This window comes from Erpetoichthys calabaricus, chromosome 2 (genome assembly GCF_900747795.2).
Source record: "Erpetoichthys calabaricus chromosome 2, fErpCal1.3, whole genome shotgun sequence".
Taxonomy (NCBI): domain Eukaryota; kingdom Metazoa; phylum Chordata; class Cladistia; order Polypteriformes; family Polypteridae; genus Erpetoichthys; species Erpetoichthys calabaricus.
In genome coordinates this window covers 212816668-212834225 of record NC_041395.2, presented here as the reverse complement: position 1 = coordinate 212834225, position 17558 = coordinate 212816668, and the positions used below count along the sequence as shown (strand labels likewise).

General features: G+C 38.1%; 1 protein-coding gene across 1 annotated transcript in view; it reads right to left on the bottom strand.

The window, feature by feature from the left end:
- Positions 1–1680: 1680 nt before the first annotated feature.
- LOC114645534 (atrial natriuretic peptide receptor 1-like) overlaps positions 1681–17558 on the bottom strand; it is a 378498-nt gene continuing 362620 nt past the window's right edge. Inside the window, 5 exon segments of the mRNA XM_051923089.1 lie at positions 1681–4283; positions 7820–7918; positions 10129–10303; positions 13712–13780; positions 13926–14049. Of these exon segments, the coding sequence (XP_051779049.1) occupies positions 4135–4283; positions 7820–7918; positions 10129–10303; positions 13712–13780; positions 13926–14049 (616 nt within the window). The 3' untranslated portion in view covers positions 1681–4134.

Sequence of the window (17558 nt, the reverse complement as noted above, 5' to 3'; positions counted from 1 at the left end):
GGTGGGGGCTGAACGCACACTAAGGAGATGAGGACAGCTCATCTGCTGGCTTGCTGCTGCTGCTGCTAAGCTGTGTGTTCTGCTTAGCGCAATGCACGGCGGTCATTTAAAAGCCTGTACAGCAGCTGTCCTTTTGTCTCACTGCCTTGTCTCACGGGACGTTAAAGTGTCTCTTGCAGGATGTTTAAGTGACGCTATCGTCTCCTTCCAAGCCTTCCAAGATTTTTTTTATAATAGAGTGAATATTTTTTTTTGATTCTGTTTTCTTTAATTATATCATTTGTGTCTACTATGTTCCTTGTACTTTGTGGCTGGAACCAAAAAAGGCAGGACTACTCTGTTGTCATCACTGAATAACCACCCTGAGCTTTATCTTTTGAAGTTCATTAAGCGTATTTATCAGTATTAGATGTTCTGGTTTATTGGGATTTTTTTTCTTATGTTCTTGATTTTTCATATCTGGATTATGTATCAGAACTTATTCACCTAAGATTGTGTTTTAGGTACCTCCTATTTTTGCATTGTTTGCTATTTTATTAGATTTTCTGAAAACATTGATACAGATTCTGCCAAGAGACTTGTTCTTTCTATCTAAAGATTTTAAAGTTCCTTTTCCTTAGAAGGGCATGTTTGTATAGATTTTTGTACATTACAAAAATGTATTTGGAACTTTGGAAGTCAGTTCCTTATTGGTAGGCCTAATCCTTCATGAGATATCAGAAGGACAGACTGCCTGGGGTGAGGCCAACTCTAGATAGGATGGGAAGTCCCGGCCTGGCTTGTGATGCCTTTAGGAGACCTCACACCCTCATTGCTATAGCTGTAATTGTAAATCATGATAGAAAAGAACCTAAGATATTAGTTGGTACTTTTCATGTTTGGTTGTCTGATAACAGGATAAAAAAACTGTCTCTGTCCGCCCCATAGACAACTGCTATTCCCACCGCCCTTGAAAAGGACTGAGCATCTGTTTGACAATGCAAAAGGCAAGACAACCAGCTGACCCTTGCACATTTCCCACCTACCTTTTCCATAAATCATTCCTCTACAATACTCTGTTGTTTCTCACTTGGGACCCCAACTATCCTTGTGTCTTTCTGCGCATTTCATATGAACAAACGCATTGTCACACACGCTCATCTGTGGATCACCGTCAGGGCTCATTTGAGGTACGTAATACTACCCTGGGTCATAGTGGGGGCACTCGTGCTAACTTTTGTTCCCAATGCAGCATAGAGAAGACACCCAGGGAGGTCATCTATACAGCCTGCAGCTGCCGGAAAGAGGCATTCAGTTTGGAATAGACTGCACTGCAGGGTGGAGCTCCTTGTAGTCTAAGAGATCACATTCATTTACTTAGCATGATGGGTCTCTTATTTTACTTTTGCTATTCCTTGTACTGATGCATATAGCGGACATTATTGTTGATTTTTTTTGGACTGAATTAAACATAGATGGCTGGGTTGGTGTCCTAATATTTATCTGAGGAACTTGCAATATTTCACTCGACCACAACACACATGCACACAGATATTAATGCGTATCGATGTTTGAACAATTTCTTTTTTCCCTATTGCAGAAAAAAAGATAAAGCACTTGGCCTTCCACTCACACTTACTTGAACATATCCAGTCCTGAGACTTGACAAAAGAAATGAAAACACCAGGCAAAAATAAAAGCTTGCATTGGTACAATATTTGTTTATTTATATTTCTTTTTCTTACTTTTTTAAAAGAATTATTCTTATAGAACATTTCTGGAGCAGTAGCAAAAAAGAAAGCACTCTACATACATTAAAAGAGGTGTTGCTACTACACTGCAGACACGAAGGCAGAGGACGACGCTGGTCAGTGAGCTCCACAGGACTGTACACGCTTGGACTGCAGATGCAGCCAGTCTCTGCTTCATGTGGGCAGCAGATCTGCGCTGGCGGCCAGAGCTCAATGGAGCCTTTCTTTCCTGAGAGTGTGGGCGGTTTTCCCACTACTTTGCTCTGCCATACTGACATACAGTCCTGTGCGTTGTCACCCTGCGTTATTTCTCTAGAGACGGTAAAGACTTCATTCACTGGGGTTCTTTATTATAAATGGCAAACAATCTACAGAGCGCTGAAAAGAAGACACCTGACGTTTGGCACATGTCTATTGTTTTTAAAACAAAAGTGACTTTTGTGGATTTAAGTCTATAAGGGAAATAAACTAAAAAATGCTCTTCACCAATCTTCAGGTTAATTTGTCATTAAAAATCATTTTGAAAATGAACACAAACTGTTTCACACTAAATGTAACCAATTTGTTGTCAAAAATGAATTGAATAGCCCTATTTTCTGTTTGCCTTTTGTTATTGCATGTTTGTTACGCTATCCCAGCCAGATTGAATACGGCAATCATCGGCTCCCCCAGTGCAAAGAAATCATAAGGTGAAAGTGCTGCACACAATGTTAATTATTCAGGTTACAGGAGTTAAAAAAGGACTGTAACAATCCTACAACACAGTGAACAAGAAGCCCTCAGCTAGCAAAACTAAAAATATGTTTCCTTTTTCTGCAACCCTCTCATTTAACACAGAGGGCATAGTCATAATTCAACAAGAACATTGAAAAAATAGAAGTATATTCTATAGGATAGTTATAGTAATAAATACAGATCATTTTGGGGGGGGGGGTACTATGTAAATCTTTAAGCCTCCATTTTGCTTTTCAACAGTCATTAATAGAACATTTGTATAACAGAAAAAAATTCCATTATTATTATGACACTCGGAGAACATTCCAAGATTGAAAAATGTATATATGATGCCACCAGGTCCATTGTGGTTTACACGGTGGTGTGAGCCAGCCATGGATTATCAGTGAGACCTTCACATATCGCTGGCCTCCGAATACTTGGAATACACAAGTGGCCAGGCAGGGAGGATTCTGAAAATGAAAGGGGTCCCACAATTTTTCTGAAACACTCATGAATCTGATTGTGCACCATTTCTTCAATTTTGCTCATATCCTCCTACTGTTGTGGATAATATAAATCCTCTTCCATCCAATGGACTTAGTAGTGCCAAGAGTCTAGTGATCTTGGTGGCACTGGAATTTTAGGACTGTTTTGTTTAATAGAATAATGATATTATCTTTGCTCCTGTCCCATCTGAAACATTCATCTAGCACAATATCTTTCAATCTGATATTGTCTTGTGGCATTTGAAAAGAAAACAATCTCACTGTTTCAACTGAAAAGCTTATCCCATAAAAATTGACGAATGTGAGGAGCCGTTTGTCTGTTCTGTTAGAAGATCAAATGGTTTTATCAATATAAACTGAGTGAGAGAGGAGAAAAGAAAGAGAAATATTTCAGTCTTGGTGCAGGAGTCCATTCGAAGACAGCTCTGGAAACAGAACAGAGACCAGCTCACTTATGCACAATCATCCAAATAATCATTAGCATTGTTTTACCTTTTGGCCTTTATATGCTTTTTTTGAGTGTGGTGCTTTCAGTAAAATCTTCACAGTTTTCTTCTCATTGTCTGAGAACACATGAATGGAATTCAGAGTAGACTGCTTCTGTTTTGTCTGAATGGCTGAAAAATGGCTATACATCCTAGAGTATCTGTAACTGTTAAAATTCTATATATAGTATATATATAAAAGAAAAATATAAACACATACACACTGAGTATATATAGATCCACTTTGCAAATTTTGAAAGTTAGGCCAGAGATGCTGATGAGGATGCATTTTCATTTATTGAGTCTCGAATATCCCTTCACAGTGAGACTATCTTCCATGGTGAAAGTCATGAGTCTGTTCATGAAAGACAGGTAGCACACTTTGGCCATTAGGAGGTGCTGTTTGCTACATTAAAACTGACATGTTCACACACACAAAGTCACACACTCCACTGAGATAACAGGATCTGGGGAGCAAAGAGGGAGTTGAATTCCTTGTGCTGGTTTTAACCTAAGACTTTGTCAGTCTTAGATTGTGATTACCCTTGAAACAAAGGACCTTCTTTCTTTCTTTCTTTCTTTCTTTCTTTCTTTCTTTCTTTCTTTCTTTCTTTCTTTCTTTCTTTCTTTCTTTCTTTCTTTCTTTCTTTCTTTCTTTCTTTCTTTCTTTCTGGGTATTTCAGCGCACTCCCAGTCTCACGTGCTGCAGCTTCTCTCTCCTAGTAGCCAGTATGTCCTCATCTTTCCTTTGCCTTTCAGCTCGATATCGCCTCTCAGTTCCAGATCAAAACAACCAAATTCCTCCAGGACGGCTCGGGTAGCTGCTGACACATGGATTTTCAGAGCTGTCAAAGGAAGCACACATAAAGATTATATCTCTCATTAAGAAAAATGCACAGCCTCTTGAGGGGTATGGTAAAAATTTCTTAGTAGAGTATTCATTGTTGGTCTTAACTGACTGATGGGAAGTATTTAAAATGATTTCGGGACCTCTTCCCATTCAATAAGCTAATGACATCAAAATGGTAAGTAAACTAAAATTAGCTGGCAAATGACTGGACATATTGATTGATAGTTTGATCTGGGGGATTGAATGCTCTTAGACAGATGAGACCTGGAGATAAGAGAATATTCAAAAAGGTTATTAGGTATGTAAATCTTTTTTTCTTTCAGGAGTATAACACGCACACACACACACACCAGCCCTGAAAAAATGACGTTTGACTACATCATACATTGGACCAGTCCTTAGATGGAGAACACAGCACAATCTAGTGGGATGTAAACCATGTATGTAGGTTAGGGCTCAAGTGACATTATTGGCAATATAATATCCTCAAGCACTGTAAATGTTATATTTCAGTCATGGTTGCTTCCCTGCCTGGTGTTCATATTCTTATATTAAGATTTTTTCACCTTTCAGTTGTTATTTGATGCTAATGTTAATGTTATGTAGTATGTGCTTTATGTACTATATCTTGGTTATGTTCCATTTGTTTAATTTTTATAAATCTGGAGGATCTCCCATAGTTCCTGGTGTTACTGGGAGGATTTCTTGTGTTTTGCTGTGCTTTTGAAAATTTCTGGATTTTTTTTGACCATCCTCTGGATTTGTGATTTGGGACTTTGCTTGGATTCTCTTGTGTTTTAGGCAACTCCATTTTGAAATTGTGCCCTTAGCAGCTTCATAATACTGTATTTCAGAGCATCTTTTTTGGAAATAAAACCTGTTTATTTTTATAAAGTTTCTATGTTTGATTGTTTAGTCTAGGTTTGGCAGTATATCCCCCCTCTAGCATGCATTTTAGGAAGTGTTTTTTGAGACTTGATGCTTTGGGACTCCCAGTCAATACAGGGAAGCCCCCTAATACTCATGTCACACATGACAAAAACAGTTGGGCATAAAGAATGTTAACAGGTGAAGTTCTGATGAGATTTTATGTGATTATAGAATTGTATTATGAGAAAAGATGTTATACACTGGTCAGCCATAACATTAAAAAATTGAGAAGTGAAGTGAATAACATTAATAATCTTGTTACAATGGCACCTGTCAAGGGGTGGGATATATTAGGCAGCAAGTGAACAGTCAGTTCTTGAAGGTGATGTGTTAGAAGCAGGACTAATAAGCATGTGTAAGGATATAAGTAACTTTGATAAGGGCAGTATTGTGATAGTTAGGCAACTGGGTCAGAGAATCTCCAAAACTGTAGCTCTTGTGGGGTCCAAGGGAGGACAACCAGTTAACCTGCAACAGAAGAAGGTGGTCTGGTGTGATGAATCACGTTTTATTTAAGATCACGTGGATGGCCAGGTACATGTGCATCATTTACCTGGGGATGAGATGGCAGTAGGATGCAATTTTGGGAAGAAAGCATGCCAGTGGGGGCAATGTGATTCTCTAGGCAATGTTTTGCTGAGAAACCTTGGGTTTTGCATTCATGTGGACATTACCTTGATATGTACCATGCACCTAAAAATTGTTGCAGACCATGAACATCCCTTTATGACAATGATATTCCATGAAAGCTGTGGCCTCTTTCAGCAGGATAATATACCCTGCTTGTTCAGGAATGGTATTAGGAGCATGAAAAAGAGTTCAAGATGTTGACTTGGCCTTCAATTTCACCAGATCTCAGTCAAATTGAGCATCTATGGGATGTGCTGGAAAAAAAAGTCTATGGAGGTCCTACCTTGCAACATACAGGAAATAAAAGGCCTGTTGCTAACATATTAGTGCCAGATACCACAGGACACCTTCAGACATCTTATGAAGTCCATGCCTCGATACATCAGAGCTGTTTTGGTGGCACGAGGGAGGCCTACACAATATTAGCTTTAATGTTGTGGCTGATTGGTGTATGTCTCAGTCTTGTCACTGAGAACTGAGGTGTTCACATGGCAGGCTCTCTCAAGCTTGCTGATATAAAAGATGTCCCGCAGGTGGAGCAATTTGTATTAGGGATCGCAACTTTTCTTTATTTAAAATACTGATTTACCTGACAGAACTCTTATTTTATTACACATGATTTTTACCTGAGGCAACCATTAAAAAATAAAATTTCAGACAGACATTGCAGAACTGGTTGTTAAATTTATTTTGAGGCATTTTTTTATGGTTTCAACCATTTTCAGTATGTTGTCATTTTACATTTACTAGGTACAAAGCTTTTGTCATGAATGGTACTTTTTGACACTTTATCAGAAAAATGTTTCAAATGAATGGTTTGGGAAACACTTTTTAAAACTGTTAATCATTTTAAGGAAAGGAGAAATTATGAAATTATCAATAGAAACACCTTTCAGGTTTAGTTGACAATACTCTTCTATTTTGTATTTCCTGCACTTAACAGATATTTATACCATATACTGTGATGCTTGAGCACTGATTTTGGTTTTGTTGTTCATAAAGGTTCATCATTGAGAGTAGATAAGCAGCCAGTTAGTGTGATCAGAGAGTATGGAGAATGTTGCACAACCACCTTGTTCTTTACAAAGCATCTTAGAATGGTGTGTCCTGTAAAAGGTACTCCATAAAATAAAGTCAGATTCAACAAGTGTCTTAATCAAATGGGTTACGTTTTTATATTAAAAAACTTCAAGACACTGGAAAAAAGAATTTCCTTCAAAAATAACCTTCAAAGATTTAAAACATTGTGAGAATGGAAGAATGGATGAATTATAGTTACAACACTATTAGTATTAAAATTAAATGCTATATATACGTATGTTACAATGCACTAAAAAGCTTAAAGTACGTGATTATCTTGCAAATATAACTGCAATATTAGCTGACTGTAACTTCAAATGTGGAGAGCATACTATTACCCACAACCACTGCCTCTGCAATAAATAGTATTAACATGATACCCCAACTCTTATTCAATTTCACTCCTTGCTTATTTTAAAGTATACATATTTGTGTGCTATAAATAAGCTTCTGTGTAGATCTTTTATTAATTGGGTGCAAAGCATCTTTAAAATTGCGTAGAATCGTTTGAGCTCTAGTGACGCATTATTTGGTTTGCTCTTTGTATGTGTTACTCCTTTTGGACGACTGTTTACAGGGTTATGATTGTCATGTGTACAGAGTGCAATGATTCTTACCTGCATGTGCTATTCAACATGCAACATCTCGCCACTCTCCCGTTGGTATAACTCCATTGTATTCGAAAAACATGGCATGTTACTTTAAATGATGGAAACTCTAAATTCTCTTCATTCACACTGGCAATACTGGGATGCTTTTGCACAGTCCACAACTGCTGCCCTACTGCAGCTCTCTCATATCTCAGACAAGGTTCTTTAAAGTTCTATATTCTTACACTGAACTAGAAACTGATGATACTTTGTCAGTAGTTATAAGCAATGATGTTGTTACCTTCTCCATTGGATTCCATGCGAGAGGCAGTGTTTACTGTGTCTCCAAACAGACAATATCGTGGCATCTTCAGACCAACTACTCCTGCACAAACTGGACCTGTAGAAAGAATTATTATTTTATCAACATATTTTCTCAAAAATTAATTCTTGTTTAATTAATCCAACTGATGTTTAACAATTTTACATGCTCTAATTCATGCATAGAATATTTTATTAATCTCTTGTTTTGCTATAGTTTTGTAATCAACGTTTAACCAGTATGCTCAAGGCTGCCTGCTTCCACTCCCAGCAGCTCGCCCCTCTGTGCTGGCAAGTCAGAGATAGTGAGCAGTTGCTTGCTGCTGCTTACCAGCACAGGTGCCCATGATTTTACCCTTAAGCAGTTATTAGTTGAGCAGTCCAGTTTTCATGTGTGGGTCCTCCTGACTCCAACTTGATGGTGAGAACTAATTAACCAAAAGGCCATCAATCTTTAACAGCCCAGGATTAGGAACGTGAGAATGAAGGGAGGGGAAATTGATTGATGCTCATCTCCAGGTGGCAGATATGTCCTTCAAGCCAAAGTGATTGTCATGAGAATGTGTGAACTGGGAAGGACAATTATTATGAGAAGGTCTACTGGGAAAGAGATTGCTATGAGAAAGTGTATGGGGCAAGTTAATAGTTGCTAGAATGTCCATAGGACCAGGTGAATTTTATGAGAAAAAACATGTAAAGTTGATAATAAAAAAGGCAGGGATATTTTGAGAGAATTGTAATAAATATGAGGCTCACCCAGAGCAAGGAGCTCACTTCATTGAACTGAGAAAGGTTTAATTTGCTCTACAATAGTTTTACATGCTCTGCAATAAAGTCTATTCTGACTGCTCATCCAGATAATCTATGTGTTTCTTTCTGAAGAGGTTTTCTCCACAACACTGTATGCAAATTTACTCAAATTTAAATTTGAGTAGAGGGCAGAATAAAAAGCCATTGAATCAAACCAGTTTCATCATTGATACAAAGCAGTTTTTGTGCACTAGTGGTGATTTGTAGTGTCACACCTTCCCAATTTATTCTGTTCACAATATGGTTAAGATTTGAGAAAAGTGAGGAGCTGTTGATAAACTGTTCAACTGGCACAAAATAAGTATTTTTAGTGAAAATGATAAACAAACTATATACTTTAGATTGATGATGAATTACTACTAACAAAAGGCAATTGGCAAATGCACTTTCTGCCTGAGCTATTTTTTTTTTAGTAATGTAGTATAACAAAATGATATGGAAGGCTAGGGTATGGTTTCAGTTCTATAAATTCATACTGCAGAGTATTGTAGCCAATATTTGGAATGGTGTTCACGTGCAGTTTTACACTTAATATGTACATTATATTTCTCATATCTCTTATAATATGTGACGGCAAATTCATATTTTTTGCTAATTATAAATTTAACAAACAAGTTCAGAACCTGAAAAGAAGAAATTGGGCTAACGATAAAGCCCAGTTACTGTAAAACTAAAATGTATCCTTTTTGGCAGATTACAATCAAAACCTGCAGTCATCTGCATGAGTCAGTAACTCGCTTATCAAAAAGCCATACGTGCCCTGAGCTACAGAAACTACAACAGGGTTAGGAAAACAGCAATCAGTTCAGAGAGAACTGCAATTGGGCAGCAGCCTAATCTTGGGTGGAAATACTAATCAGAAGTCAATCTGATACAAACACTTGGGAGGAAGACAGCCAAAGACTTCATTTCATTTTATTAGGGCCTGCTCTTCCTAATGAATGCCATTTTAGGATGATTTTGTAACTGCTTTCTCTGAGCTGCCAGGTTAAAGTGAGTTATGACTCCACCATAACAACGGCATTTTTGTTTATTGCAGACCAGAATCAGTCTACTGTGATAAATTAAGAGTTCTTTGCAGTGCCTGTCTAATTATATCTGTTTTTTGTGCTAGCCATAAGCCATTTGCAAATATGATTTGATTGCTGAATGGGTTCTTCTTGGAGAAGAAAGCATTTATTATTTAGCTGTGATAACACAATGCACCTGGTAGCAATATTTATATGCTCTGTAAAATGCCAATATATGCAATAAACCAAACAAGACTGGCCGTCATGCTGACCACAGAAAAAGAGTAATATACGGTAGGTCAGTTCCACATAGAATTAAAACACACAAGGAAAGGGAGGGGATGTAACACACAGATTAATGAACCCAGATAGCTGGATCTGCCTAATATATATACAACTCATTCTTTCCTTGTATTTGAGTTTCTTCTTAATCTGATTTTTAAGATAAATTTAACCCCAAATGTTTTACCACTATGAATTCCAATCCTTAGTTTGAGCTGCTGATCTGGACGATGTCTAATCTTGAAGGACCGCACAGCTTCAAGAAGGGCCAATGACATGCGTGCAATCTCTCGCCCATGGAGCTTCCCGTTGCGAACAGGTAATCCTGAGACTACCATGTAGGCATCACCAATGGTCTCCACCTGAAATAATTTATCAGTTAACAACAGTTGGCAATTAATAGCATCAAACGTTTGACAAAAAAAAACTAATTTGAATTGGCAGACACGGTAGGCGTTCTAATGATACTTATACACACAGAGTCTCTCAACATTTCCAAAGAATGTAGATAGATAGATAGATAGATAGATAGATAGATAGATAGATAGATAGATAGATAGATAGATAGATAGATAGATAGATAGATAGATAGATAGATAGATAGATAGATAGATAGATAGATAGATAGATAGATAGATAGATAGATAGATAGATCAGTAGCAATAGCAAAAACAAACTACAGACTCACATATGAGTGTTAAACCCAGAGCTACATACGCAAAATATCCAGTTTACATATATTGTATATTGATCGTATAGAAATTGTAATAATTCTTTGCATTTATATAGCGCTTTTCTCACTACTCAAATCGCTCAGCAATTGCAGGTTAAGGGCCCTGCTTAAGGGCCCAACAGAGCAGAGTCCCTTTTGGCATTTACGGGATTCGAACCGGCAACCTTCTGATTGCCAGTGCAGATCCCTAGCCTCAGAAAAGTATAGAAATTGTATCAATGTATTGGTTATAAATGGCTCTGGTGAAGACAAGCACAATGGGAGGAGACATCATACAGTCTAAAGACCATAAGCAAAATAAAGTCCTGGGGGCAGCTGTTAACACAATATGATGGAAATGAGGTTGTGGATAATGGTGCCAAAGGACAATGATCATGAAGAGAATATGCAGCATTAGTCATGACAGTTTTTTCATTACCATCTTTTCTGCATGCAGCAAGTTTAATTTTGGTTCCTCCCACCAACAGACCACAGCATATGATGGTCTCTATGGTCAACCAGAATGCACATTATAGGACCTGAGTCTATGTTGGCAAAAGGGTGATGACAATGAAAGTGCAGGGGAAGAGAAAGTGAGGGTGGCCGAAGTGGAGGTGGGTGGATAAATTAAAAGGAGATTTGAAGGAAAATGGTCTGACTGGGTAGAAGGTACAGTACTGTGCAATGAAGAAGGTTGGTCAGTCAAGTGGAAAGAAAGAAAGAAAGAAAGAAAGAAAGAAAGAAAGAAAGAAAGAAAGAAAGAAAGAAAGAAAGAAAGAAAGAAAGAAAGAAAGAAAGAAAGAAAGAAAGAAAGAAAGAAAGAAAGAAAGAAAAAGAAGATCCCAGATAGAATAATTCTAATTATTTACAAGAGTACTTCTGCCAAAGATCTTAGTCTTAGACACCACAATTAACCATTTGGACCACCTGAAAGCATTTTATGGTCCAGTCAAAAAATTGTGACCCATATAATAATGGGAATAGCTATGGAAGAAGAAGAAAAAGTTATGGTGTCATAAATCACTCAGTGTTAATTATTAGGTATCTCACAAAAAAGTGTTATAGTAGCTGACAGTCAGGTCATCACAGGCAGGATGGGGAGATAGTGGTCCGTGAGTATTTTATTGGCTGACCTGCGCTATATGACTGAGTGGCAGCAGGCTGGGTGGAGCTAGATGTTTTGGTGGCAGCTGCCCATCTGGGGGGGGGGGGGGGGGGGGGAATGAAATGTAATGCATCTTTTGACCACTGTCCAGAAGTTTTAAGAAAGATGGCAGAAACTTTCAGATACTGTAAAATTAATAAATAGGAGCCCCAGGTAGCCTTTCGTGCTAGATTTGGTCTCAGTAATGTCAAAGAGTGTGACAATGGAAGGAAGAAAGTGATGAGGATGGCTGATACTGACCATGTTGATGTTGAAGGTGAGCACTGCTTTAACTTCACAAAGACTTGCTTCTGCCTTCCATGCTCTAAATTAACTAGAGCTGCAGCAGTGGTCTGAGGCAGAGTGGCAAACTGATTTACAGCACACAATTACCTTAATCCTTAAGATGAAGTACACAGATTTTATGTTTTTAGTCATTACCTGCATTGGAGTGCATTCCTCTGACAATGCAGTGAAGCCAACAATGTTGCTGAAATAAGTTGTGACTGTATGTAGTGTTGTACATATGGCATTCTGCATGTCTCATGAAAACTGTCTGTTTTGCATGATGCTGGCCAGAACTGCAAGGTAGAATTTTTTTGATGTATTATGTAATTTGTGAACCTAAGATATGCATATGCTAACATTGCTAAAGTATTGAATATTTCCTAGTAGACAATGGAGCACTAAAGGGACCCTTTGATTACTGTAGGTTATTTCACACACTGTATAAGGGTGGTGAATACTTTTAATAAGTAACAGAAGATAACATTATCAAGCCTGCCTAACCCAGTTCAGGGTCGGGGGGTTCAAGCCTATTGGGTGCCTATCGAAGCAACTCCAGGGTGCACTCAGTCACACCTAACATGGGGCCATTATTTGAATTACCAATTAACCTAACCTGCTGATCTTTGGAGATGTAGGAAGAAGTACAATTATGAGAAAAATCCACATAAACACAAGAAAACTTCACACACATAATAACTGGGCACAAGGCACCAGGTCCATGCAGCAACACCATCTACCACATCACTCTGTGGAACCTGTTATTTAAAATAATTTAATTAATGAAGCCTAGAAGGTAGCTAGTGTTCAAAACAAAATGGTGCTACATAAAATAAAAGTTATTGTCTCATTGTGAGCCTAGTATAGTGGCTGCTGCTGCTTATTGATAATCACAAGGGCTGGTGTACAATTCTCAGTCTGGCCTCTGTCTGTATGAAGCTTGCACATTCTCCCTGGATCCCTGTTACTTCCACATCCTAATGACTTGTACAGTATATTCAGTTAATTAGTTAATCTAAGCAAGAAGAGTCTGTCCTGTAATGGAACAGTGCCCTCCATCCAGAAATAGTGTTTGTGTTGCATCTATTGCTACTGGGATAGATGTAATGGAAGGTATATGTTCATATTATTGTTTTTCGTTTGTAAGAATCAGTAGTTTTTTGTGTATTGATCAATGATAAAAAAAATCCTATCTTAATACATTTAAGGTTCTGCAATTATAATTCAACAAAATGTGAAAAACATAAAAGGCTGTGAATGTACCTCATAGCCAGTTTCATGTTAAAACAGCCACTCATGTCTATCAGACAGTGGACCATCTAATATACAGTATGTATATAAATTTGAGTAGGTTGAAGGACTTTAGCCTTGCCAAGTTGCAGATTCATCACGCAGAACTAGTAATGGTGTCTCCCTGAACAAAGAAGTGCTGAGACTGCAGCATCTCTACTTTAGTTGGGAAGATGTTATATTGCTAGCCACAGAAGTTTAAAACCCTCAGAATGGGACATCACCATGCACTTTTCATTTTCTGCTCCATTAAATGTCTGTGAGCAAACAATAGTTTGTGAAAGCTATATTTTATGGATCAAAAATTGCACATGCAGTGACATCCGGTTACGGCTTTACCTTGTAAACATCAAAGTTGTCTATGATGGCATCGAAGCATGTGTAGAGGTCATTTAACAGAGTGACGACCTGGAACACCAAGAAACAAAACATGAGTCACGCTCACAAACTCATTAAGGTGGAGAGGACAGAACAATTTCTACGGTAATCATTTTCCTGTTGATCAGTATTGACATAGACATTTTTACGATTATTATATTTTTTGTGGAATTACCTGCATTGGGGTGCTCTCTGCTGACAGCGCTGTGAAGCCAACAATGTCACTGAAATAAATTGTGACTGTATCAAAGGCTTCAGCCTGCACAGTCTCTCCTCTCTTCAGCTGTTCTGCCACTGAACTGGAGAGACACAAGATGTATTAGCAGCCTGTCTGCATCTCATTCAGCATAATGACAGCATGCACAAAAAATTGTTAGCAACAAGCCATCTGCTGTCCTCCATTAAAGCACACTTTGGGTGTACAGTAGTGCAGCATGTCCAGAAGCCATCTAACAGCTCAGGGTCTCAAATTCTGTTCCCACTTAGGGTGCGTTCTGTTGGGAGTTTACACATTTTTTCTGTGTATGTGAACTTCATCGAGATCAGTGGTCTCAAACTCCAGTCCTGGAAGGCCACAGTGGCTGAAGGTTTTCATTCTAACCCTTTTCTTAATTAGTGACTTGTTTTTGCTGCTAATTAACTTCTTTTGAATTAATTTTAATTGACTTGTTCTTGAAGACTCAGACCACTCAATTATTTTTTTTCCTTAATTAGCAGTCAAACAATGATGAGATATAAAATGAGCCAAAACATGACCAGCAAACTTTGTCCATCATACAACATCTGATAATAAAGAAAGATGAAGGTCTCAGGAATGCTGATCTGCTCAGGTCCACAAAACATTTTAACGGCGCTCTTAGAAAACAGAAAACCAATCATTCTGAAAAAGTCTGCTATTGCACATTGTGAGCAGCAACAAGCCATGGAATTAAAGAATGGGTTTAATTAGCAATAAGAATCAGCTCCTAATTAAGCAACTGGGTGAAATGAAATTGGTTGGAGTTTGAGGCCCTGATTTAGTTGGTCTTCTGTTGGCTCACTCACCTTACGTTTCATTTCTGTTTGAGTGCCATTTAAGGGAAGAAATGAAGCAATTCAGAGAAATGATGAAGAAATTCAGGGGAACATTTCTTAAAAAACAAGTCAATTAAAATGAAAGGGAAAAAGAGTTAATTAGCAGCAAAAACTGGTCAGCAATTAAGGAGTAGAATGAAAACCTGCAGCCATTGCTCACTTGTGTTTCTCTTAATAGGAATATCACACACACACACACATATATATATATATATATCCATCCATCCATCCATTTTCCAACCCGCTAAATCCGAACACAGGGTCACGGGGGTCTGCTGGAGCCAATATATATATATATATATATATACAGTAAATCTTCACTATTTGTGAATTCCATTCCCAATGATTCCATTATCCACTATTACAAATGTGTAACCAATTTCACAATACATGAGGTCTACACTGACCAATTTGTGGTCATGTGCAGCAGAAAAAAATTATGAGAGGCCAGTTGCACTGCAATGAAAAATGAGATTGAGCAATAACAGGACCATGATGTCCTTAGATGTCCAGGGTTACATACATACTACACTGAATGGATAGACGTTTGTCTATCTGGCACCAAGTGGCAAGGCCACTGAACCCATTCATGATACGGACAGGGAGCTTGCAGCTTTTCCCCACAAAAGAGGAATTCCCAATAATATCAAGTCTTAAGATCTCACTGATTAAGTCCCTGCCCTTTGTATACGCCACATTTTTCTATTACTGATTGGATGGTTTAGTGAGGCCTTCGTATCAGTCTCTGCTGTTGTCAATCGCGACCACTGGAAGAACACCTAGAAGACGATTATACTTGACAATAGAGGCAGTAAAAGTCGTAACAAGGTTTCCAAAGATGAATCTGTGGAAGGACCATTACTGTGCCTTGGCTCCGTGGGTTGGTGTTTCTGTCTTCCCTTCATTTTTTCCCATAGGATCAATGCTTTAGTATGTGCGGTTTCCGTATTTGCAGGATTTTTCAGGAACATAAGTATACACATTACAATAAGAATTGACTGTGTGCTTAGGAGACAACTTCAGGGCTCTTTTAGTGGTAATTCCACCCTGATTCAAGGGTTGGTGCTGTCTCTAATGCTTCTTTCCTTTTGCCTCCAGACATGAAGAATGATGACAAGAGGCCACTGATATCACTTCTGGTTCCGCCCACTTGAACCTGACTCTTCCTGTGGCAGGCCAGTGTCGCTATAGACTTGTGTCTGAAAAAATGTCTGTCTCTTTCTACTGTCTATGTATAAGAAGCAGAACATAATAAACATGTGTGTTGTGGACATTCTGAGTCCATCTGTCTGTGTTTCCTTCCACTAGATAGATAGATAGATAGATAGATAGATAGATAGATAGATAGATAGATAGATAGATAGATAGATAGATAGATAGATAGATAGATAGATAGATAGATACTTGCGCAGTATATGCCTAGATAATGTACTGTACATACATTGTTGGAGGACCTGCTTGCAGGGTTGGATGCAGATTAACATCATACCCAGGATGGAGCAATTGCAAAAGGGCCTTGCTCAAGGGCCAAATGGAGTAGAGTCACTTCAAGCATTTACGGGACTTGAACCAGTAACATTCTGATTTGCCATCGCAGATCCCTAGCCTCAGAGCCACCACTCCACCCGATAGATAGATAGATAGATAGATAGATAGATAGATAGATAGATAGATAGATAGATAGATAGATAGATAGATAGATAGATAGATAGATAGATAGATAGATGCACAGTATGTACAAGTATACGCCTAGATAATGTACTATACATACATGATACAGTATGGTGTGGTTGTGAGTATGAGTGTGTCCCACAATACACTGATGCCCTCACAACTTCATAATGAATTAAGAGACTTTGATAATGTTTTGGTACATATACAGTTGTATATAAATATGTTTTTGTACATTAGTATGTGTTTTATATTGCATTTGCTAAGTAATTTGTTTTGTATTGAATAAAGGTAATTTTAGAGGAGCAAAGAAAATATTTTAGAGAGGTAAATTGCTGATTTGTTATAGTAGAACTCAGAAAAAATCTGAAAATTTGTAAAAGGCAAGAAAAATGTTGAGTAGCAAATAGGGTAACTCTTAAAAATCAAAAATACCACCAAATACCTTGCTTCATTCTGTCCATAGCAGTTCAGTAAAAAAAAACACTCAATAACCCAGCAGGCTCTGCAGTTTCAACAACAGGGTGCAAGGCAATGGTGCACTGTTATTAAGAATCTATGTGAACAAACCAGCATGGGAGCTTCCAAAGACAGCAAAATAATTAATGGTGTCATTTCATGCTTGCGTATTGGAAGGACAATTGATTTTACTAATAGACAATGGCATAGAAGCCTTAGGATGCTGGCATTTACTAGCTGGTGTCATGCTTGGGTGCATTGGGGACAGCTGAAGGGCGCTAGTGACTGTAGTTCTACTGTTGCACCAGGTGTTAGTGCTGTATCCTAATGCCTCTCTCTCTTCCTCACTCTGCAGATTGGGACCCGCCTCTTCCTGTCAGAAGGGCCAAACCAGAACAGTGGGACAGTTCTATTTTGAACTCACATCTGTAGAGATGACTCTGCAATAAATGCGTGTTTTTTTAATCTTGCTGCATCCAAATATATGGGGTGGCCTATTTATTATTTATTGTTGTGCTCTTTTTTTCTGTTACACTGGTTAAAACTTATCTTAATGATGTGTTAATATGATTAACAAAGCATTTCTTTTGGATGTGTGAAGAAG